Source organism: Coenobita brevimanus, chromosome 81 (genome assembly GCF_032717465.1).
Source record: "Coenobita brevimanus isolate Jiangsu-jjx chromosome 81, ASM3271746v2, whole genome shotgun sequence".
Classification (NCBI taxonomy): Eukaryota; Metazoa; Arthropoda; class Malacostraca; order Decapoda; family Coenobitidae; genus Coenobita; species Coenobita brevimanus.
In genome coordinates, this window is record NC_137034.1 from 2,131,428 (window position 1) to 2,157,336 (window position 25,909).

At 45.3% G+C, this 25,909-nt stretch overlaps 1 protein-coding gene across 3 annotated transcripts in view; it reads left to right on the forward strand.

The window, feature by feature from the left end:
• Positions 1–24,913, forward strand: part of zfh2 (Zn finger homeodomain 2) — a 107,767-nt gene extending 82,854 nt beyond the window's left edge. Inside the window, exons 3-5 of one of the 3 annotated variants that reach the window (XM_080279914.1) lie at positions 15,097–15,483; positions 17,518–19,947; positions 20,194–24,913. In XM_080279914.1, the coding sequence (XP_080136040.1) occupies positions 15,097–15,483; positions 17,518–19,947; positions 20,194–21,197 (3,821 nt within the window). In that variant the 3' untranslated portion in view covers positions 21,198–24,913. Of the gene's footprint in view, positions 1–15,096 lie in introns of all 3 variants that reach the window. The other 2 variants (XM_080279913.1, XM_080279912.1) reach the window with 2 other exon arrangements.
• The last annotated feature ends 996 nt before the right edge of the window (positions 24,914–25,909 follow it).

Sequence of the window (25,909 nt, forward strand, 5' to 3'; positions counted from 1 at the left end):
TATTAACTCTGCCTTCTCATCGTCAGGTTTATCGTTATAGCAGAACGTGCATCCCTCAGGCTTCATTATTCCTTCGTTATTACCTCTGTATCTTTTCGTCAATTCTCTATTAGCTCTCTTCATAATATATATATTTTTATTAACCACGTGTACACTCAGTATCTTTTCGTACGTCTTCCATTAGCTCTCTTCATAACCATTTTTATTTACCACGCCATTCGCTGCAGTCATTAAGCTCCCCCACCTCCCTCCTTCGTTCCATCCTGTGTAATAGAACTCTGGCTCCCTCCCTTGGCTCCCTCCCTCCCTCTGCCTCTCGCCATTTCATTACTCTTCCACGATACTATTTCTTTTATTTACCCATTACTTTTTACTTTTTTCGTCTTTAATACCTTTACCACAAGCGGACTCTCATGGTCAGGAAATCTTTAAAATGTCCTGATAATCTTTAAATAAAAACTAAAAAGTAATAATAATAATAATAATAATAATAATTAATAATAATAATCTAAAGGCTAATGGAGATGGCTTCTAACTCATCCAGTACTAGTCTTTGTTTCATTCAGATAGCGTATTTTTGTATCATATGTGTGCATCCTCCTGACTTTTTTCCTTTTTCCTTTGGAGAAACACTTTATAGTGATGCAGTTTAAAAAATAGCTGCCATTAACCCCTTCACTGCTTGATTTCTATCCCAGAGCTGCTTAAAATCGTATGGTGGCAACAAGGATATTATTTACATTGTTAGTACCCAATAACGAGACGAAATTCTTCCTCCCACAGCTCTCATAGATCTGTTCTTATTCACGATATTCATTCTCGTATTTATCATTAACTTTACCATTTTCTTCACTGGCCTAAAGAACAAAAATCCTCCCATACAATCGCTGCTCTACGTCACCTACATGAATCCTGTCAGCATGAAAGGACGTGGTGTATTGTCGACCTTTTGTAATTCTCTGATTCTCTCTCTCTCTCTCTCTCTCAATGTACCTTGATCCCCACCATGGTTTTGTCTCCCCATCACTCTTTCATTTTATTTTTTCCACTTGGTTCTCACTCATCCATGATTTTCCCTTTTCCCATAATTCCTCTCCCCCCCATTAAACTCATCCTCTTTGGTTCTCTCTTTCACGATTCTATCTCTTCTCATGGTCCTTTTTTCCTCATGGTTCTTCTCAATGGTTCTGTCTTCATGGCTTTCTTCTCCCTCCCCATAACTGTCTCCCTCCATGGTTCTCTGCCCTCATGGTTCCCTCCCCTTCATGGTTCTCCTATCCCCCCATGAAGTGCTCCGTGACGCCCCCATTTCTCATCGTTGCGGGAGGTGGGTGGGTGGATGGGTGGGATTGTAGGTGAGTGGGTGGGATGGTAGGTGGGTGGGTGGGTGCGGGTCGTGGCGGTCTGATCTCATTACCACTCATTAGGTGAGATTACTGCCCGCTCCTGCTGCTCTTGTTCCAACCCACCCATCCTCTCTCTCTCTCTCTCTCTCTCTCTCTCGTTTCTGAATTATTGGTCACTTTCGCAGACATTTCAGTATTTGTACATTTATTCCTGCTCATAACGTTTTGCATAAATCTTCGTCCACCCTCACCCATACTCTCCTCTCCCAGCTTCGTCTGCCTTTCCCTCTTTGTCATGTCTTTATTATTTTTACTTATACTTATGTGTTACTAGGGAATTATTTATTTTCCCTTTGGCAGTTTAACGTTTGATATATTTTGTCTATAATTATTTGGTGATACTTATTTCTGTCACACTTTTTGTTCGTTTTTTTTTTTTTTTTTTTTTTTTTGTCATGCCCCATACCTCCTCTCCTGGTTGTGTCTGCTAGTCTCTTTCTGCTAATGTGTGTGTGTGTGTGTGTGTGTGTGTGTGTGTGTGTGTATGTTCTATTCCACTGCTGATTTATTGGTTGCTTCTTTTGTCTTTGTGCTTCTTACGTATATATATTTACCGCAGATGACTTCATTCCATCCCACCTCGCCTTATGTGTCCGCGTATCTACCCTTATTTTTAATTTGGTTTTATTACTGTTCCTTTATTGCTTATTTTAACTATTTTCGTCTATTTCTTATATATACTGTTACCTATTGCATCAGCCTTCAATCCTTTCCCAGCCTCTTTTCTTCTCTGTTTTTATTTTTTGCCGAGTTACTTGGTACCTTATTGGTGACATTTGAACTTTTCACATAATTATTCCAATTCTTGCATCCGGCTTCTTGTTTTAGGCTGTTATTCTCTCTCATTCTCGTGTGTGTGTGTGTGTGTGTGTGTGTGTGTGTGTGTGTGTGTGTGTGTGTGTGTGTGTGTGTGTGTGTGTTCAATTCTTCCACTGCCTTATTGGTTAATTTTACTGTATTTTTGTTTATTTCCCATTTACCGTATATTTAAATTTTCTTTCATTTGGCTTGACTTCCATCACCCCCATCTTTTTGCATGTGTTAGTCCGTCTTTTTTTATGTATATTGTATTTCAACTTGTTTTATTTTCACGTATTTATTCTGATTTCTTCCTTTCATCCTTCCTCTACAAGTTCATGTACTGTTTGGTCCTCTTTTGTCCTCTTGTTTTTGTTATACTGCTTTCACTATGAGAGATCCCCCAGATACTGAAGAAAAACGTGACTGTTATACTATGTTCACTTTAACTTGGCCTAAAATTGCCATCCCTCCACTTGAATGCTGAGCTGTAACGAGAGGTAAGCACCAGAATATGGTGCTAGTGACCAAGAAGTGCTATGGAAAATATAGAGCCATAGTATTGTCTTTTTCTGCCACTGAGATACGTGAAATAAGCAGCAAAAGGACGAAAGTTTGGGCCAAGTTAAAGTGATTGAACTGTAGTGTTTGCCACCCGGTTATGAGATTTGTGATTCGTCCTTCCTACCTTGCGTGCCCGTTAACTTACGTACCCTCCTTGCCAGTGTGTATGCCTTCTTTGCTAGTGTGTGTGCCTTCCCTGCTAGTATGTGTGCTCCCTGCTAGTGTGTGTGCTCCCTGCTAGTGTGTGTGCCTTCCCTGCTATTGTGTGCTCCCCTTGCTATTGTGTCCTACCTGCTAGTGTGTACGCTTCCCTGCTAGTATGTTCACCCCAGCTAGCTTGTTCTCCTTGCTAGAATGATCCCCAGCTAGTGTGTATGCCTCCCTGCTGGTACGTGTGGCCTCTGCTAGTATGTGTTCTCCCTGCTAGTATGTTCCTCTTGCTAGTATGATCCCCCTGCTAGCGTGTATCCCCCCTTCCCCTTCCCCCTGCTACCTCAGTCAGTCACGAGAGAGGGTCAGCTCCTGCCACTACCGCTACGGATGTCCTCTCATTGTCCTTCCCGGCTGCCCAAATTGCCCTCACCCTCTTCCTTGTGCCACTGACTTTCACACACACACACACACACAGGAACGATGTGATTGTGATTTTATTTTCGATGCTTTAGAAACAGAAGTGGGCGAAGCAAATCAATGTTGTGATGGTGATAACGATGACGGGGATGGTTTTTTGGAATTACTAATATTTGTAGCACATTTGTGAAGATTTTTTTTTAATTACTAATCCACCAGTATGCGTTAAAATTTCTCAGACCTGTAAGTACATAGACGGTCAAATTGATGTTATAAAGGACATAATTACTGCAGGAGGTTTGTGTCTTGTGGCAGTGGCATCTAATTCCCTTCCGTTTTAGGGTACAAAGTATAGCCCCATGGTAGCCGATTAGGAGGATGGGAAGAAGAGGAGGGGCCACAGAGGGAGGGGAGAGGGGACATAGAAGAGGAGGAGGAGGAGGAGGAGGAAAGGGATAACGATGGGGATGGAGTTGCGAAAGGGGAGGAGAAAGAGGAAGCGTAGAGACAAGGAGGAGGAGGAGAGGGGTGAAGGTATGGAGGAGAGGGGAACGCAGAGGAGAGGAAAGAAGAGGAGATGGAGGAGGAGGGAGAGAGTGAGAGAAGGCACAGAGGAGGAAGAGGAGGAGAAGAAGGAAATAGACGAAGATAGGGAGAGGGACGCAAAGGAGGAAGAGGAGAGAAGTACGAGAGACAAATACGGAAAGCAAAAAACCAGGTGGGGGCGATGGGGGTTGCAGAGGGTAGTGATGTTAATTTTGCCCTGAACGAACTGTCAGCGAGTTGTCCACAGCAGAGATTTCCGCCAGGCGCCACTCTGAAGGCCACATAAAGGCTGCGGCGTTAGGTGATCTTAAAACTAAATCCGGAATTGGCAAGTTTTAGTGTTCGTAGGTGTGGATTTTCTCAACGGTACCCCATTTATATTAATATGAAGGAAGGTGATGATAATGATAATGGTGGTGGTGGTGGTGGTGGTATCGATTGTGATTTTGAAACGCCCGTAAACATGACAAGGACTTCGATTTGTGTGTAAATCATTAACTATTATAGCATAGTCATGCGCTCTGTGGCACCCTAACAGAAGATAATTTATCATTTTATAATTTTTAGACATACAGCAGAACCCCGACATCCAGAAGGGCGTCTTTTAACCTGAGGAAGATACAGAAGTGAAATAATCATCTTTGAGATTAAGAGGATTTAACTCTATTTTACATGACCCACTAGCAAGAGGTTATCGAATGAAAGTATTCTCCTTGTTACAGCAATCGGAATATTGGGAAATCTGTGTAAGGGACGAAGTACTTAACATTATGCTATTTATCCATTTACAGTGCTTTATAATATTCTTACGTGTTTAAGAGAAGGAAAAAAGCATCAGTTTTAGTAGCCTGAGATAACCCTTCCCTAACCTGACCCCTCCTGCCTGTCGCCGTCTCCTTACCCCTTCCTCTCCCTCCCCTCCCTCCCACGCCGTTCCTCTCCCTCCCCTCCCTCCCACGCCGTTCCTCTCCCTCCCCTCCCTCCCACGCCGTTCCTCTCCCTCCTTCCATTGCTGTCTTGTCGTCTCCCTTCGCACTCCTCCTCACTCCCTCCCTCTCTCCCTCCCTCTCTCCCTCTCTGTGTTCTCCCCCTTCCTCTCCCTCTCTGTGTTCTCCCCCTTCCTCTCCCCCCCCCCACAAATCTCCCCCCCCCCACAAATCTCCCCCTTCTCCCAACCTGCCAGCACCAGCAGTACCAGGCAGACTCTCCCCCTCTTTATTCCTCGAACTCGTCTTCCTTCTTCACAATTAACCCCTTCACCACCAGGACATATTTTCTTAACTCCTTCAGTCCACTGACTTATTTTCTATTTTCTTCTTTCAGACGATTTTATGCTCATTTTACCTCTGGGCGATTTTATTCAGCTTAGGGAGAGACTTAATTTTACGAATAGGATAATAAAGACAATATCCCCACTGCAACCGCTGCCCCAAAAACTTCACAAAATCGTCCGATGGTAGCGAGAATAACCTAAAAAATCCCGCTACTGAAGAGGTTAAGTTCTTGCTCTCTCCAGACGATTTTTCTCCTGGAACTCGTTATGCATCTTGACTCTTCCTCCCTCAATGCGAAGGAGGCTTTTGTTTACTTTAGGAGAGACTTTAGAGAGACTTCAAGAGATCCTGAGCTAAATGCACTTGCCTGGAGGTAGGGTGAAGGAAATGGTGATGAGATGAGCGTAATATCCCTCTTGAGTTGATCCCCAATAGGCACCATTATCAACAATTTAGCTGCCTGTGTACTGGCTACTTCACAACACGGGGTCTGCCCTAATCTGAATTGGATCATCTTGCGGTAAAAAGAATAAAAAAAATGATTTTAAGTGGTGGTGTGTGCGTGTGTGTGTGTGTGTGTGTGTGTGTGTGTGTGTGTGTGTGTGTGTGTGTGTGTGTGTGTGTTTAACTTGTTAATTATATATACGATGATTTTCTCTCTTGCTGTAGACAGGGAAAAAGTGTGGTTGTAACAGGGTTAAAAACAATCGTTGTTAATTATGTTGATTTTTTATTGTGCCATAATTATCCCCACATAAAGCATAGATGCTGTATAAAGGTAATTCCGTTTCTTTAGTATTTCCTGTTTTTGAGATTTTTCACATCTTCAACGACCTTCCTCCTCCACACCTCTCATATTAAATCCCATTACCTCTTACTTCTTCCATCCCTGTCCCTCCTTCTCTCAGTTCCTCAATACTCTATCCTCCATTCCTCTTCCATCACTCTCCCTTCCGTCCCCTCTCCTTTTCATATTGCATCCCAGCCCTTTTCTCCTCTCCTTCCATTTTTGTTCCTCCCTTCTTCTCCCCTCCCAAATTCCTCGCGATTCCCCCCATCTCTTCAGTTTACCATCTTCGTAGTCTCCTCCATTGCTTCCAACCCCCCATTTAGTAAGCCTCCCTCACCTCTTTTTCCTTCCCCTTGCTTCCTTCTCGTTCTCCCGCATTCCGTTCTCTCCTTTCGTCTCTCTTCCTCATGCACCCTTCCTTGTTTTTCTTCTTCTCCTTTCCCCCTTCCCTCTCTTTCTTTCTGTCTCCCCCTCATCTTTCTTTCTCAGTTGTTCCACCTTTTCTACTTTCTTCTCCCTCCATCCTCTTTTCTTACCCTCTCTTCCTCCCTCTCTCCATCCTCTCCTCTCACCCTCTCTTCCTTTTCTCCTCCTCCTCCTCCTTCTCTCTTCCTTCCCCTCTCCTTCTTCTACCATTCCTCTTTCCATCCCCCTTTTTCTCATACTCACTGTTCCTTCTCTTCCTTCCTCCCTCGCCTTCTCCACCTCCTCTTCCTTCCTTTCCCATCCCTTCCTCCTCCTCTTCCTTCCTCCCTCACCTTCTCCTCCTCCTCTTCCTTCCTCCCTCACCTTCTCCTTCTCCTCTTCCTTCCTCTCTCCCCCTCCTTATCTTCCATCTCTTCTCACCCTCTCCTCCTCTTCCTTCCTTTCTCGCCCCTCTTCCTATCTTCCTTCCTCTCACCCCCCTCCTTATCTTCCTTCCTCTCTCACCTTCTCCTTTTCCTCTCTCGCCCTCTCCTCCTCCCTCCTCCCGCTCCTCCTGACAGCTCCTTATCTGCCCCCGCCAGAGAGAAGCTTCAGCCACTAATTTAGACTCTGGCCCAAGACCTTCCAACGATTAAACCCGCCAAGGACATCTCACTTAATATCCTCATGATTACACTTGCCCAAATCGTCCGCAGTGGCGCCCGTCTGACCTCCTCTACCCTCCCCACCTCCCACTCCTCTTCCTCTGCCCTTCTCTTCCCCTGTCCTCCTCCTCCTCCTCGTCTTCCCCTCTTCCTCTTCCTTTCTCCTCCTACTCTTTCCCTCCTCCTCTTCCATTCTCCTCCTCCTCTTCTTTCTCCTATCCTTCCTGTATCCTTCACTTCCCCTCCTCGTCCAATTCATCTTTTGTTTGTCCTTCCTCTCCCCTTCTCCTCCCCTCCTCCTCCCTCATTCTTCTCTTCCGCTCTCCTTCCTCTTCCCCTTTCCTCCTCCTCCTCCTCCGCTCTCCTTCCTCTTCCCCTTTCATCCTCCTCCTCCTTCTCTCCTCTTCTCCTCCCCTCCCTTCATCATCCCCTCTCATCCTTCCCCCTCCTCTCTTTCTTTTACTCTCTCCTCCTCCTCCTCCTCCTCCTCCTTTCAGTATCTTTCTTTCTCCTCAGTCTTTCCTCGTCTGACATGTTCTCCCTGTCCTCTTTCCCTCCATTTTTTCGTCTCCTATACTTATTCTCTCATATACTCATTCGCCTATACTGTCCGTCTCCTATGCTTATTCTCCTCCTCCCATACTTCCTCCATATTCTCTCTTCCCTGTGCCCCCCCAGCACTCCTCTTCTCCTCCTCTCCTCTTTTTCCTCAATTCCCACTCTCCACAGTCTCCCCTATTCATTCTCTTCCTCCCACTCTCCTCCATACTTTCTTCCCTGTGCCACACACCCCTTTTCCATTCCTCCTCCTCCTCCTCTATTCCATTCTATTCCATTCTCCTCTCCCGCCTTCCTTTTTCACGTTTCTTTTCTTTTAATACATCCTTCTTTACGTTTTTGCCGGTTTTATAGCGGGTTCCTTCCTGAGTAGGGTCGTAAGTTGAGCCACAAACAGGCTTAAGTTCACCCCTCTGTCTTACTACGATTTATTTTTGTAAGAAGACGATATGTGGAAGATTGTACTCGCCTTCGCTGTCCCTTCCTACATAAATAAATAAAAAATAAAGATACAAATACATAATTAATAGATGGATGTATAAATAGATGAACGGTAAATAGATATATACATACATACATACAAATATACATACATACATACATACATACAAATATACATACATTCATACATACATACTCGTACATCCATCCATATAAACATCCATCCATCCATCCATATAAACATCCATCCATCCATCCATACATCCATCCACATACACGTTAAAATGACGATAGGGTATTTATTATATATAAGTTTGTTAACCTGGGATCTTGATTGGGATGAGTGACTTTTTTTTTTTTTTTTAAGGAAGAAGATATAACTCCATCATCTGGAAGTCATTTTTTATTTTGTTCATGATATCACTAGACTTTTTCCTGTGTGTGTGTGTGTGTGTGTGTGTGTGTGTGTGTGTGTGTGTGTGTGTGTGTGTGTGTGTGATTCAGTTGTCCTCGTCACATCTACAGAACCTTATAAAGTGTAATAAAAATCGGCAGATAGTAACATAAATACAATGAAATAATACTCCTTTCCTTCAACTTCCCACAAGACAAAGTTACAACGAGGCTTCCGTCTTAAGTTTTTATGTGAATTCAGTCGGGAGATAGCGGGAAGGAGCCGCCCGCCATTTTCCCCTCCGAACTCCGCGTTTCGGGTTGCCGTAAAGCCAGTTGACCATTTTGCTCCTGAGTTCAATTTGCCGTATTAATTAAGAGGCGGGGTCTTTTTCTTGGCCTGGTCAGCTTGTGGAAATTGCAGCTTGTGGTTGTGATTGTAATTCTGGTGTTGGTGTTATGGTTTTTTGTGTGTTCTAAAAGCGAGGCGTGAATGGTTTGTGATTGGTATGATACTCTCGATGTTTTGTTAGTTTTCGCCTGTGTCTGGATCCTCCCTTTGAGATAAGTTGGTGAGATATACTGCAGTGATGGTGATGATGGTGGTGGTGGTGATGATGCCGACGACGATGATGATGATGATGATGATGATGATTATGGTGATGGTGATGGTGGTGGTGATGTTAATTATTATGATGGTGATGGTGGTGATGTTGATTATGATGATGGTGGTGGTGTTGAAGTATGTCCATTTTTGTGATTTTAATATTGTTACATAACCAGAGAGAACGCAAGTTTTACCCTTCTCCATAAATCAACAACAGAAGACATTTTAGGCAGCAAGAGATAAGAGGGAAGGGGAGAGGAGGGAACAAGAGACGTGGATGACCGGTAGAGTGGATAGTCAATGGATGGGGTGGGGGATGGGAGAGACAAGACTGGAAGGGAGACGAGAGACGGGACAGAGAACGGGAAAGGGGTGGTAAGACAGAGAAGAGTGACGGGGACAGAAGAAAGGACGGGCTGAGGAGTGAATGTAGCTAGAGACAGAAGATAGGAGGACGGGGAGGGGGACAGAAACAGAGAACTGAGGTGACAAGAGACAGGAGAGGACTAACTGGGATGGGGGAAGGGAGAAGAGGGAGGGAGACACTAGTCAGAGGTAGAAAGGAGGGGAAGAGAATGGGAGGTAGATGACTATGAGGGAGGAGGGAGGGTGAGGCAGAGGAAGGAAGTGGAGGGAGCGGAGAGGGGAGAGTGAGACAGAGGAAGGAGGGGAGATGGGACATACAGAACGAGAGGAAGGGGGAGGGAAAAACAAGATTGGTAGTGTGGGGAGAGAGACAGAGAACTTGGAGGGGTGAAGGGGGCCGCAGGGGGTATATTCCAGGTATCAGCTCCACTAGGGCTTCCTCCCCTAGCCTGCGGCCCTTTAGTGATATCGTCGGTGCGCTACTCTGATTCACGCAACTTCCCTCTAAATCCTTCCCTGCGATTACCCCTTAATTATTTTATTCTTAGTACCGCCGGATAAATTTAGTCACTCTAGGGGTCCTCTCAAATCAGTCAAGACGCTATTCAGAATTTTGTGTTGCACCCTCACTAGTCATAAAATTAGAAGTTTCTCCTTTCAGCCACTTCATTGCTGCGAGTTACTCCTAAGCTGGATGTATAGTTTGTCGGTAACGTGAAGATTATGTAAAAAACTTTGTGATAAAGAAAGGGTTAATTGAGACTGGTTTTTCCTTAATTATCAGAGATTTCCTGTATGTTTAATAGAATCGTCTTGTGGTATAGTTCATGCAGTTTAACTTGGCCCAAATTTTCATCCTTTTGCGGCTTACTTCACATAGCTCAGTGGCAGAAAGTCAATACTATGGCTGTACATCCTTTTTGTAGCACTTCTTTGTGATTAGGATCATAGTCTTGTGTTACTCTATTACTGCAACTCTGCGTTCAAGATGGAGGGATGGCAATTTTAGGCCAAGGTAAAGGGAACAGAGTGTAGTAGGAATTCTGTAAATAGTAAAAGATGTTACGGTACTGAAAAGACTTACGGTAATCACTCCTAATCTCCTCCCCGCGTGTGGTTTCTCTTATTATGAATACAACTTTCTGTCCATTGGAAGAATAAAATATGAGAGATAAAGTAATTACTGGGTAAAGCTTTACTTCTTGGATTAATACCAATGTGAGGTATGTGCTTTATCATCAGTATTACAGATAATAACTATGCTTAGCCAGCGAAGATTGTTTAAATGTTTCTTGGATTAAGGGACTGAGTGTGACGAAATGATTAATACTGATACCAGAGCTGACACTGCGGAGTTTATTGACTATACTGTGATACTTTCTGTGACTAAATATTAACACTCAAGAACCTATGACTCACATTCAGCTGAATAAAATCGTCTGTCGTTGGCATGAAAAGAATATTAGCGTTGTCTCGAACTTTACAGAGTTAATTGTACTAGCACTATAACTCAGGCTCCGATGACTCACAGCTGAATAAAATAATTTAGTGTATCAGGAAATGAACACTAGAGATATCCGAACTTCAGAGGCTTTTGTTCAGCCAGAGGACGTCATTTATAATTTGGTCCTTCTACGTCCAGACGATTTTATTCAGCAAGCAGGACACTTGTCCATTTGAAAGGGTTGAATTTTGTTTTAAATACCCGCTTTTGTCTCTGCTAGCTGGACGATTTTTCTCAGCCTAGCAGAGCCCCTATTAGCGAAGTGGTTAATGAACGCTGGTATCCAACCCCTTCAGTTCGAAAAGTCAACATTAATTAAAGTCATCTCTAAATGGGAAGTGTAAAAATGATAGAAAAAAAAAAAGTGCTTATAGGAGAGGTATACCAGTGTTTCAAATGTAATGTATTAAGAGGAGACATGAATTCTTTTGTTTACACCTTTGTGTGTGTGTGTGTGTGTGTGTGTGTGTGTGTGTGTGTGTGTGTGTGTGTGTGTGTGTGTGTGTGTGTGTGTGTAAGGATTTATTTTCCTTTAGGGAGAGGAAACCTTACAGGAGTGACAAATCCTCATAATTGGTAATCCACAGCACCCCAGTATATATTAGCGTGGGGTGTGAAGGGAGGGGGGAAGTTTGAGGTGAGTGAGGTGAAACATGAGATGAGGGGGAGTGAAGGGTGTGAGTGCAGGGGGTGAAGGGAGTTGTTAAGGAGGTGGGGGTGAGGGATGAGATGAGGGGGTGGATGAATGGAGTTGGGGTGGAGGTAGAGTGTGACGGGGTGGGGGTGGGGGTGGGGAGCGCTTGAGTGGGGTTGAAGAGCTTTGGGTGTGGGTGTGGGGGATATTCGCGAGCAACCTAGCCCATACCTGGAATCCGTAGTGGTGTTGATGAGCTCAAAGCCAGTTCAGGGAAACCTTAGTAGGATCGGGGAGGAGTGAGAGCGGTTCCACTTGTCATCAGTTCTCTCTCTCCTTCACACTTTGGTGCTATGCTGACTCTACTGTACATCTCTCTCTCTCTCTCTCTCTCTCTCTCTCTCTGATAGATATTTAGATAATATCGCATTTTATTTTTATATTTTTTTTAGAGGAACTGTTTCAAGCAGTAGTTACCGTGTACGTAATTTCATGCATTATTAATCACGGCATAATAATAATAATCATAATCATAATCATAATAATCATATAATAATAATAATAACAATAATAATAATAATAAAAATAATAATGATAATTTCTATCACGCATTCGCGAAATTATCGTAAAAATTGCCCATAAGGAGTATTAAGGCAAATTTTCTCTTATAAACCACTGGAATAATCATCATTATTTTGATCACCCGCGTCTTTAATTTCAAATGGCCGTAATTAACTTTTTTTTTTTTTTTTTCAAGAAAATAAGAACCACGGACATTTCAGATACTCAGTGGATTTTTTTTAAGTTCTGTTAAATTTTTCTTCCTTATTCATTTAGCTTAAAGAAAAGAACCACATTTGTATTTCACTTTTACAGTATTTTTCGTTCACAGTATATTCTTTTTTTTTTTTTTTCTACAGTTCCCTTAATGAAGAGCAAATTATCTGTCTTTGACGTAAAATAGAATCGACAATATTTTGATCAGACTCTGGGATTCTCTTTACGGATTCCCATGATGAGCATAACAGGTAAATTTTCTTCCATTTTCAGCCGCTAAAAGAACAACTGATTCTGATTACATGGTTTTACAATCTAGTTTTTGCAAGGTTAACATATGCCCTTACCTACCTACCTACCTACCTACCTACCTACATAAATACATACATCCGCATAAGTTATAAAGAGTAGAGATTTTTCCACTAACGCTTACTCTATAACTATCGTTACGGAAAACCTTAAATTTTATGAAGTGTGACCTCGTGATATGATACGTAGGAATTTTGCCTATATCACTCACTATATATAACGACAAGAGCGTTCGTGATATATTTTGTGTAAGGTTTCCAGTAATGAGCGTATAATACTGTGGGCTGACTAAGCTGGCGGCCCCCACGTACGTAATGTCATTGAGGTCATTAGTGAGTGTAGGAAGTGACTAGAAGCCTCAGGGGTGGGGTCGAGTCGGGTGCGTCACTTAGTCAGTCAGGTCCTGGGAGCCATATGAACTGTCAGTGGGAGAGAGAGAGAGTAGGAAAGTAAGACCTTGTGATTTATACCGACCGCTAGCGTGAGAAAGATGGGAAAGTCAGGTCGTGCGATTACCGGTTTAGTCAGTCGCTGTGAGTCATCGCATGCAGGATGACATCGGGTGAAAAGTTAGTCATTGCGGTGGTGAGAAAGAAAAAGCAAAATACATTGAAGTTCATACGATTTATACCGACTACTGGAGTGAGAAAGATCGGAGAGTCAGACCATGCAATTGTCCGTCCAGCCAGTGTGAGTCATAGTGTGCAAGATAAGAACTGAGAGAGATATTAGCCATTGCGATGTTGAGAGAAGGAGTAAGATCCATTGAAGTCCTTGCGATTTAGTAAGATCCATTGAAGTCCTTGCGATTTATACTCATTACTAGAGTGAGAACGATCGGAGAGTCAGTCCTCGCGATTACCCTTCAAGTCAGGCGCTGTGAGTCATTAAAAAGGTGACATTTGGGAGAAAAATTGACTACAATGGTACTGGGAAGAAGTTCGTTGACTTAAATGACGTATACACACCAATGGGAGGAAGATCGGTTCATTTGAGTACTTGAGAGATGTGGCCAGAAATTATATAGAAAGAAACGCCATTGTTCAGTGAAGTGACTCTAACAGCCGCCATCATCATCATCATCATCATAATCATCACAGAGGGACTTGATGCTTTAAGGAGTGGCCTGATTTTTAAGTGATATTCGCTCGTTATTTCGTCGCTGAAAGGAACATTAAAATTCGCTTAAAGTATTATGTGGTTGTCTATATGTACAGTACCTAACCAGCGACACATGCTAAAAATATCCGTGTATATTGTTCTCATATCTGTGTGGAGAAATAGTTATAACACAGATAAGATCATTAAAGAAATACACTTATAATACTAATAAGACCATGTAGAGTGTGCATATACATACGCGTTCAGAGAAAAGCAGGGAAAATTGTTGTGAATATTGTATGTAGGTGTACACGTTTGTGTGTATAAGTGCATGCGAGTATAGAAGAGAGAGAGCGTGTGTGTGTGTGTGTGTGTGTGTGTGTGTGTGTGTGTGTGTGTGTGTGTGTGTGTGTGTGTGTGTTGACCTGGTGTAGACTGTGACTGGGTGATGTTGTGAGGTGGTTGCGTGTCAGGCCTCGCTAGCATGAGGGTTAAAACTATCGCCCGTCGTTATGTGCAAGGTAAACTGCCTAGCCCCTTCCCTGCCCCTGCCCCTTCCACTTCCCCTTCCCCTTCCATTTCCATTTAAATTTCCACTTCCCTTTCCTTCCCTTCCCTTCCCTTCCTTCCTTCCTTCCTTCCTTCCTTCCTTCCTTCCTTCCTTCCATCCTTCCTTACTTTCCCCTTCCCTTCCTTCCCTTCCCCTTCCCTCCCTTCCCCTTCCCTCCCTTCCCTTCCCTTCCCTTTCCTTCTCTTCCCCTCCCCTGCCCCTTCCCCCTCCCTGCCCCTGCCCTTTCACGTTATCTCCAGTGACTTATTTCTTTCTTGCCACAACCAGACGAGTTTATTCAGCTTAACGCAAAAGTAGCGATTTTATTTTTTTTTTTAAGACTAACACCTCCAGTTCGAAAATAAAAATATCATGTAAAATAAATATAATCGTCTTGGGAGTGAGAATAAACTAATAATGTCAATGAGCACATAGGGTGAAATTTCCAGCTCGTTGAAGAGTAAAATTAAATGATCTTAGTAAAATGTAGGGTAGATGAGAGACATATGGTGATCGTTTTTGAGATATTATATTTAACTCCTTCAAACCAGTGTGTATTTTTCCTTTATTCTTCCTATTCCAGGTGACACTATTCAGGTTACGGGAAGACCTGCGGTTGAGGAGGGGTTAACGGAGGCCTTTTAACTCATTCCCTTCAAAATTTCTTTCTAAAGCTGAATATAATCGCCAGGGGACAGCAAGAGCGATTTAAAAGATGACGCAGTGGGGATGGTTATATATGAAGATTATCATTTATTGTAAAGTATGGAAATATTTGCGAGAGAACGAGTTTGATGATCCACTTAACACTTCTTTTCTCTTTTCTTTTCATCCACAGAGGAACCCAAGTGTGAGCCTTCCGGTCGCTCCCCAGATCACGTGCACGCCTGCCCCTTCTGCCAGTTCACGTGCGAGTCTGAGTCGGGGTTGCAGCAGCACGTAGAGGCTGAGCACGGCGGGGAGAAAAAGGCAGGGCTGAGGTGTCCGCTGTGTGAGGAAGCCTGCCTGGACATGTCCGCCTTGGAGAAGCATGCCATCAATGTTCACTCGGTTAATTCCGAGGGCCTACAGCGCCTCTTGCTGCTCGTCAGACTCAGTGCTGCCACTAGAAAAGACGATGACGACGACGACCATAATCAGAGCGAATCGCAACAGAAGCTGCAGGATCATCTGCAGCAGAGGCAACAAATCAAGCAGGAAGAGAATCAGTCATCAAGTGCAGCAGGTAAGCGAGGAGATGAGCGGGGCTTGGGCCGGGAGCAGGAGGAGTGCGGAGTGTGTGGGCTGCCGTGTTCCTCCATAGACGATCTCGTGGCACACCAGGCGGCCACGGGACATACCCCCCTCACTGAAACCCCCCGTGGGCCGGGTTACTTGTGCTGGAAGAAGGGCTGTAATCAGTACTTTCCCTCTGCCCAGGCGCTACATAGTCACTTCAGAGAAATACACGGTGCGGTTCCACGGCCCTCTGTTGCAGTGTCGGAGCGACACGTGTACAAATACCGCTGTCAGCAGTGCTCCCTTGCGTTCAAAACTGTTGAAAAGCTGCAACTACATGCTCAGTATCATGCTATCAGAGACTCCACCAAATGTTTGTTATGTCATCGTAACTTTCGTTCACTGGCAGCATTGCAAAAACATGTGAATTCCGATCACCCAGAGCTGACAGCGACGGAACGACAGCAATTTCAGGCGTCCATAGTGGGGGCACCAGTGGGAGCAGGGGCGGGCCCTGTCCTCGACCCCAACACCACTGCACTGCTACGGCGAGAATCTAATAAAGGGGACGAGATAGAGGAAATAGCACGGGTTCCTGAAGAACCACCCTTACCCCCACAACAACAGGCCATAGAGGACTACCTCAACTCAGACACACTGGCCCTCGACCATTACACCGACCCGGCTAGACGCTACAAGTGTCACCGGTGCCGGGTCGCATTTACTAGGCAGAGCTACCTCACTGCACACCAAAAAACTCTCCTACATCGCAGGGGTGAAAAACTTACCTATCCAATGGAGAAGTATCTGGATCCAAATAGACCTTATAAATGTGATGTTTGTAAGGAGTCTTTCACGCAGAAAAATATTCTGCTTGTACATTATAATTCAGTCAGTCATTTACACAAGCTTAAAAAAGCTATGCAGGAAAAGGAGACCAAAGGACCTCATAGTACCAGTATTTCTAGTACCAATATTCATCATGGCCTAACTGACTCGAGCAGCTTAGAGGGTCGAACCACACCCCAGGTTGATGGGCAAGTTGCTCCCCAACGAAGTGGTTTGGCGGGAGAGGAGGACGAGCGTAATAAGCCCTACCGGTGTCATGTGTGCCGCGTGGCATACTCACAGCAGTCCACCCTAGATATTCACCTGCGTTCAGTGCTTCACCAGACCCGCGCCACCCGCCTACCAGATCTGTTTCCCACCCCCCTTCCTGATCCCTCACGCCCACTAATAGATCACCCACCCCCACCACCTCCACCTCCTTCCACCACACCCCAACCATTGTCTGTTGCCCACCACGACACCCACACTCCCCGCTCCCCATCAAACTCCCACACCACTCCTCCTGGCTCCCAGCATCAGGGTATCTCCCCATCTAGTAGTAGTGGCAGCGCCGCCCAGGGCAGCTGTGGACGCTGTGGCTGCGTGTGGAACACGGCGGAACAAGGGGCACAGCACGCTGTGCTCTGCGCCCTTCTTCCACCCAACCTAGCTTTCCTTTCTCATGTCAACAGTAGCAGTGCTAACAGCAGCAGCAGCACAACCACAAGCCCATCAGCTGCTCTGGACGCCGCTTGGGCCGCACTCTGCGTTGCCTCCCACCTGCCCCCGACTCAGCCCCACGATCGCTCTCTCTCTCCATCTGAATGTTCCATAGAGTCTCTCTCTACCTCTAGATTCACTGTACCTTTCAGAAAGTCTTCACGCCTACACAAGCACTTATTAGAGAGCTTTGGCTTTGATCTAGTTATTCAGTATATAGAAAATCAACAAACATGTCCATCAAAAGACCCTGAAGAAGGGGATTCTGAAGACACTAAAACCAAACTGAATCCTAAGTATCCAGAATTAAGTAAATCTAAATGTCCTAAATGTTTTAAGAAATTTTCTAGTATCTGGGTTTTAAAAGCCCATTTAGAAGAAATTCATAAGTCACATGTACCTTTTGATTATCTTAAGAAATTCTCTGATGAGTACCGTAAAGAGTACAATGCTAGTCGGCACTGCTCTAGCAGCGATCCCTCTGCTCTTACAGATGAGGAGCGAGGCCGGGACGCGGAGGTCGTCCAGGGGGGAGAGAAGGGGACTTCAGATGAGAGAGAGAAAGAGGCTGAGTCAGGCAGCAGGAACGACGCCGCAGCTACGCCCACCTCTCGTGCCACGCCTACTCCTGGGGTCACGCCCACGCCCACCTCCACCTCCACTGCCTCTTCCATCTCCCCTGCCACTGACCAACAGGGCAGCATGAACGTCCCACCACCCATGGCAGAGATGGCAGCAGCCCTGAACGCACTGACAGCAGCACAAATGCAGCAGATGCAGTTCAACCCCATGATGATGGCAGGGCTGGGGCTGGCGGCAGGTATACCATTGCAGCTGAACCCTCTGGCGGCCATGAACCTGCACCCGCCCCTTGCCCCCATGCTGCCCCCACACATGTTTGACCCCATGGCCCTGGCCAGTATGCAGCAGCAGGGGCCACCAACCTCAGGGCCAGGTGGCCTCCCAGCTGATGCTCCATTGTTCCTGAAGCAGCAGCAGCAGCAATTACTGCAGCAGCAACAACAACAGCAGGCCGCTGCAGCTGCCGCCGCCGCTGCTGCTGCTGCTGCTGCTGCTCAACAAAAGAGAGCGAGAACGAGAATCACAGATGAACAGCTGAAGATCTTGCGTGGCCACTTCGACATCAACAACTCGCCCACAGAGGAGCAGATCAACGACATGGCCAAGCAGAGTGGCCTCCCACCCAAGGTAATCAAACATTGGTTTCGCAATACTTTGTTCAAAGAACGACAGCGTAGCAAAGATTCACCCTATAATTTTAGCATCCCGCCGTCCACCACACTAAACCTGGAGGAATATGAAAAGACAGGTGAGGCCAAGGTGATGCCACTCAACCCAGATGAAGCACGTGAGATTGTGGCACTGAACAGCGCCCGGGAAGAGGAGAGAGCCAGTGAGCGGGTATCCAAGGAGCAGGATGAACACCATTCTTCTGATCGTGCCGCAGCCTTATCCCCGCACAACAAAGTTCCTAGTCTTAATCAAGACAATAGCCGAGTACAAGAAAAGAATGGGGATGGCTTAGGTGGGTCAGTGGATATGAATAACCAGCCACCGCTTCACACACAACAGGCTCAGCAACAATCGGAACCATTACAGCGAGATCAACAACCACTGTTGCCAGCTCAGCATCAACAGCACCAGGTGAGCAGTGGACCTCAGTTAGTATCGTCAGCATCATCATCCCCTCTGGGTCTGACAGCGACCTCGTCGTTCTCATCCCTCACCCCGCCACAGTCGTCACTCTCACTCACCTCTCTCATCACCTCCCAGCTCGAGACCAACCCCATGCTGGCCCACAAACTGCCTCACACACCACCCACAGTTCCTAGTTCTGGCCTTATTCCCCCAAGCTCAGGTGTGAGTCCCACGCCACCCCATTTACCCTTCCCTTCAACACCATTGTCTGCCCCACCACTCACACCCACCTCCTCCTGCTCTGCGACTGGCAAGAGAGCCAACCGAACCCGCTTCACAGACTACCAGATCAAGGTGCTACAAGAATTCTTTGAGAACAATGCATACCCCAAGGATGATGATCTGGAATACTTGTCAAAGCTGCTCAATCTATCACCACGTGTGATCGTGGTGTGGTTCCAGAACGCACGACAAAAGGCACGTAAAGTGTATGAGAACCAGCCCCCTTTGGACCCCAACGATGAGGGAGCTGGTCGATTTACTCGAACTCCAGGTCTCAACTACCAGTGCAAAAAGTGCTTACTGGTCTTCCAGAGGTATTATGAGCTCATTAGACATCAAAAGACTCATTGCTTCAAGGAGGAAGATGCTAAGCGCTCTGCCCAGGCTCAGGCAGCTGCAGCACAAGCTGCAGCACTTTATAATGACGAAAATAATTCTAATCATTCAAGTATAACAGAATCTTCACAGCAGTCAGGTGGCCTGGAAAACAAGCCCACAGAGAGCGCCCTGCAGTGTGACAAGTGCAGCCTTGTCTTTAATCGCTTTGAGCAATGGCGAGAACACCAGATTGTCCACCTCATGAACCCTGCACTGTTCCTCAACAAGGGTGCAGACTCCCCATTCACTGCTTTGCAACAGCAGCAGCAGCAACAACAGTCACAACCACTACAGCAGCACCAGCCGCCAACCTCCGTCCCTCAGCCCCAACCAAGCCCTCTCTTACCCCCTGCCTCGCCTCTAAAGCGCAAGGCAGACGAGAGTGAGGATGAACGTGAGAGTACGACTGGGGCGACCGAGGGCCAGAGGGACAAGCGACTTCGAACCACCATCCTGCCTGAACAGCTGGACTACCTCTACCAGAAGTACCAGATGGAGGCCAACCCGTCACGGAAGATGCTCGAGACCATCGCTCAGGAGGTGGGTCTCAAGAAGAGGGTCGTCCAAGTCTGGTTCCAGAATACTCGAGCGAGAGAGAGGAAAGGTCAGTTTAGAGCTCATGCACAAGTGATTAACAAAAAATGTCCCTTCTGTCCTGCTATCTTTAAAGTCAAGTCTGCTCTTGAGTCGCACCTTTCCACTAAGCACGCGGATCAATATTCTAAGGGAGATTTGGATATTGATGCACTGCCTGATGTAGAGGACTCTGGTGTTGGGAACTTCGGCCTGTCTTCAACTCCTTTAACTGCTCCCACCTCTCAAGTCATGCCCTCTTCTCTCTTCTCCTCAGAAGTTCCGGAAGACTCGATAGCCATGTACCACGAGGAGGCAATCCGGCGTTACCTGAATGATGTCAACTTGTCCTCAGATGGTACGCGGCGGGAAGGTGAGAGTCCTCTTGATCTCAGTAAACCTTTAGATCTGGTGCGGCCATTGGGTTTTGATTCCTCCCTCTTGGACTCAACCAACGATCACCTAGATGACCACTCAGATGAAGAAAATTATCACTTAGACATGTGTGAGCCGGAGGAAAGTGATGTTGCCGTTAACTCTCATGAAAGTAACCCGACCTCCCCCGCCTCCTCTACCACGAGTTCCGCCAGACAAGCTCATGGCCAGGCCACGCCCAACAAGCGGTTCCGTACACAAATGTCAGCTATACAGGTCAAAGTAATGAAGAGTGTGTTCTCAGAGTACAAGACCCCAACCATGGCAGAGTGTGAGTTGCTGGGGAGGGAGATAGGGCTAGCCAAGCGTGTGGTGCAAGTGTGGTTCCAAAATGCGAGGGCGAAGGAAAAGAAAGCAAAATTGGCACTTCAGAAAATGCTGGGCACAGAGCCAGAAGTTCCCAAGCCACCAGAGGAGTGCAAAGTGTGTAATTTTAAGTACAGTCATAAATACTCTATTCAGGACCATTTGTTCACGCGCTCACATATCGAAAATATGAAAATGTTCCTAGAAAAGGCGAAAGAGGAAAGTGATGCGGCGAGCATGAACACCAGCCTCAGTTCCTTGCCTGTAGATGTTGAGAGGCCGCCCGCGTCCTTGACCCCTGCGGCTGGCCTGGCGCACCAGCTGCAGATGGCGCAGCTGATGGCGCTGGGGTCGCCGCCAGCTGCCGCAGGTGTCGCTGGGGAGGACAAGAAGGGTGGCCCTGGTGGTAGCAGCAGCACCGACGAATTGAGTCGCCTGCAGCTCCTACAGCAGATGTACCAGCAGATGGGGCTCGGGGGGCTGCAGGGGGCGCCGCACCCACTCCTACAGCACGCCATGATGGCCGGCGCCGGTGAGTAGCGGTCCCCCTCCCTCCCACTACTGTCCGCACCCGCTGCCCGTCCCGCCTGCACTCCACCCAGCGCCGCCCGCACGCTACCCTGCCCTACCCCGCTGCCCCCGACCACGGCTGCCAGGGGCCTCACCACCCTCCTCCTGCTCCCGCTCACTACCACAGGCCCACCGCCACACCGGGCCCGGCCGGCTAGTGAGCAGCTGCAGGCGGCCCCGGGCAGGCCTGGCCGGGGCTAGCCTCAGTGTAGCTTGGCCCTGTCACGCTTTATCCTCCCTGGCAGCGTCACGCTTGTCGGTGTTGCTGCTGCTGGCCTCACCCTGTGTTCAGTCACGCTTGTCCGGACCCGCCCTCTCATCTGTGTCTGTGTCAAGCCCAAGCCCAGGTCGCGGGGACGTAAGGATGTGATGTAACCAGCCCTCTCATGGAGAGAAAATCTGTTGCTTATGTGTTGGTTGATGTTAACTGATGACATTTTTTGCAAAGTTACGAAAGTTCCGGATACCAGGCCTTACTCTGAGTCTGAGGTCTTACAAGCTTCACCAGAGCTGGTTTTATGTACTGTTGTGTAATCCTTTAGAACTGAGCGTCACGTTGGTAGATCATAGAGTATAAATCCTATTAATGGTGAAACACTACAATACCTCGCATCAAAGCATATGAATTGAATGTACCCTAAAGATAAAAATGGATTACTCGCACACCTGAATAACGCTGTATACTAACATACTAGTTAATGTTCCTACCACTTTTTATGCTAATCACGTGATGAATGTTTCAGAACGCATAATTATTATTTTCACTAATATTAGCGTTATGATGAAACCCCAAAACAATCAGTAGCAGATTTCTAAGTAAATTAAAAGATTAATCATTTACTAATACAGTTGATTATCAAATAATTGTAAAATTGCATAGCTTTTACATTAGTTCTGCTTATAGGAAACGGTATCTAGGCTTTAGCGTGCATCCTCACACCCTCACTTCTAGACGCAAATAACCCTTCACTACGTCGATATGGCTCCTTCCGTCGCTGATTAAGGGGATGTCTTATTATTTCTTTCTAGGCATAATCAAGTTCTATGCTTCCTTTTGAGAGAGAAAATATAAAAGTACAAGTTCCTTAGCCCCTGCCTTGGTGACGTGGGAGCGGTGTCAGTAGTGGGGAGGACTCTCAGTATCTACCACACCTGATTTACCACGAGTGACTCTTAAATACAAAATATCGACCATAGATTCCTCATCAGTCTTCCACAGCCAGCCGACCCCCAGACGAAAGGTCAATCAAAGCAAAGTACCGTAATTAAGAAACCCCCCAAACCCTCCCTCCCCCTTAAGTTTCCAGTGCTACATAATCACTACACGACATCCGCTCTTAAGCATTTGGTGCACATAACTCCCCCTTTTGGTTATCACGAAGGGGTGTTCAGTTTTGTGACGCCTGATAACTAAGAAGACTCCTCCCCGCCCTCCCATACCCTCCAATTTACCCAACCTCTTTACCAGAAAACTGAGAGGAAGACAACACATTTCATTCTTGATCCTACACCACGTGTAAAGTAGACAAGTTATGAGAAGAGCGTTCGGTGTCCCCCTCATGCAATGTATGTATATTGTACATTTTATCCAAGGGAAGTAATAACTGTCAGATGTAAAGTCATGACCACTGGGTTGTAGTGTTCGTGGCAACGCGCTAACATGACAATTTTTTAAAGTAATATTTTGGAGCTTAAGTAAGGATGCTTGATCATGAAAGGCGTGAGGATTGGTGCTGGTGCTAGGAATGAGTGTACCTGTACAAGGGAATAACAGCTCTCTGGCGCCTACACACGAGGCCTCACGTCCTCTACAGCGTGAAGTTTTACTTAGAAACTCGGTGACGTAAGCTCGGATGGATAAAAAAAACGAACACTAGAACCCGGCACGATGAAGCCCCATACTCTACCTCGCACATATTTTGCCGAACGAAGCAAGTCTAGCGGGTGAGGGTGAGATTAGAGCTCGCCCCGCCTCGCTCCTAGCTAGGCCAGGGAGCGAGTGTGGTGTGGGTAGATCTCCCTCACCAGTGCAGCAACGTAATGAGGCAACACTGGCGGCTTTGAGCTGAGAATAGCCCAGGAGTAATTTATAGCTAATATCACGACTGAGTAACAATCCTTTGAGTTGAGGATGGTCGCTCTCAGTCTTTCTCACCTCCATGCCAAGTGAGGTTCCGGTGAAGTGCTGACGAGGCTCTAATCCGCCAGTGTGATCTCATTTAACTGTACGTATAAGTGTGTTTGTATGTTTGTATTTTCCTGCGTCTGTCACAGAGTTCCTCCCAGCTTCGACTGGCTTTGTACCAGAGGGTCGTTGTCTGTTGTGGAACGACTCTGTAATATAATTGTTGTCCCTTGTAGACCACATTGATATCAGTCTGACAACATCGGGTGACACCTTGACTTTTTCTGATAGGTAGGTTTTACCATACAGTGTCCGAAACTGCCGAAATCATGTTTTTGACCAATATATCACAAGAAGCTGGTTTGATTTGTGATTGATTTTCCTGCCTCACCAAGTTTTATCCATACTTTTTCCATATCACTTCTGTGCGGTTCAAAACCGATGCGTGGATTGTTTGGTGCTTGTGAACTATAACTTAAGGATTCCATTAAGGACACGGCTTGCAGTTGGGCGCTTTCGGCAGCTTCGGACACAGTGAACTCAGCATCAGCAGTGATTGGTCAGTTCCGGGCGGGTGGCGGTAAGGGTGGTTATCCTGTGCTGTACCCAGGCGGTTTTCACCCTTACCGCCACCCCTCTGAACCGGTCAGTCTTGTGGCACCAATAACTCAGTAAGACACCAGAGTATGTTTTTTTTAACCTTTCTGTTGGAATAGCGATCAGTGAGCCTGTTTGTTTGTTATGCCTGCCTGAGCGTGAGGCGCTAAAAAAATGGTGTTACACATACTTATCATTTCCCTGTTAAAGACACTCCTCTTACGTTGGGTCCGTCATTTTATTTTTTCATTTTTTTCGCATTACTGGAGTTGACTACTACCACTATATCATGAACGGTTCCTCGCTTTTTATTTGGAAATTATTTATATAACTGAAATGAATCGCAAAGTTCCTATTTGAATGTGAATATTTGAAATACTATTAGTAATGATATAATAATAGTAATAATAAACTAAGAGTACAGCTAGGGCGCCTGGATCTCGCAGTGGTGGTGATTGTCTTGATATTACCGTGTATGTGAGTGTTCCTTATATTTTTACATTAATAATAATTGTTGTAATCATTTTATGGACCACATCGGTACGGCCCTGTCCATTTTAGCAGATGATGGTGTTAAAATGAGCTTTGGTATACCCTCACTTCTGTTGTACATAGAGGAGGTTGACGTCTTAGCGGTGTCGCCTCCGTGTTACGTTGTACATTATCATTATTATTATTATTATAATTATTATTATTATTTTTCATGACCACAAGTTTATAAGCTAAGTCTTAAATGTCTGTTGTGCTTATTGTACAGCCTATTACCTAAAAACCGGTCAAATATACCCTTTATGTTGTACATTATTTTGTTTCCATTGTCATTTTTAATTCTTTCTTCTTCTTTGTATATTCCTTCACATATAATTTAGTTAAAGAGAGACAAGTTGTGTTTTGTTGTATATTACTGAGTTAGAGACGTTCTGATTATTTCCTGTACGTATGTGGGAAATTAGTGATAAATAAACCTCGGAAATGAAAGCCACTGTCTTTTATGCATCTCATCGTATTTTAAGTTTTTGTTTAGCGTTATTTAAAGACTGATGGAAATTACTGCAGTGTCGTGGGAGTGACAAAAATGAGGAGAAAAGCAACATCCTTTTTCATTACTGCTATTTTCTTTTCATAGTCCAGCGACGATAAATTATTAAAAAAAAAAATCAGGGAAAACTAATTACACTCAACCTGTCACCCTGAATGCTAGTAACTTCCATCAGCCTTTAACTTAGTCAGACATTTGTTACTATATGTATGTGAATGGTATTACACATTGAGATTATGGTGCAAAAAAAAAAAAAATCAACTTCTGTATCTGTATCATAATTATATCAGTGTCCCTATAATTGACTCATATCCAGCGAGGAGTGAGTACAATAGAATAACAAATATCTGACTAAGCACAGTGAATGTGGAGAAAGGGATAACGTGCAGACAAAGTAAACACATCAGACATTAATTACAGTCATAAACATTTCCTATCTTCTCGCTACAACAAGAAATTATAGAGAGGTGACAATTTTAGCAGTTCCTCTCGTCGAATTGTTAAACACTTCAATAATGTGACTTTTTTCTCATTTTTTGTCTTGGAAGATTCAGACGATTTTATTCAACTAAGATTAAATTTCTTGAACTGGAGGGGTTAGGTATAGCCTTCGTTAACCACTTCAATACGAGTTTTTTTCCCCAGATTTTTATAATAATTTCAAAGTAGCAAGAATAAACAGCAAAAAAAAAAATCATACTGAAGTGTTATACCAAATAAATCATGTGTACCGGAGGCAAGATTTCTCGAAATTTCCTCTAAATTAAAATGAAATAGAAGTATAGTTTTGAGAAAGAAATAAGAAAATGATAGGAAAATTATACCCACATGACGATTTTTAAATATTTATTTTGAGGTACAAATTTCGGCCTTTTCGAGTATGACTTTTATATTTTCCCACAAACAATTCATGGCGCTGCG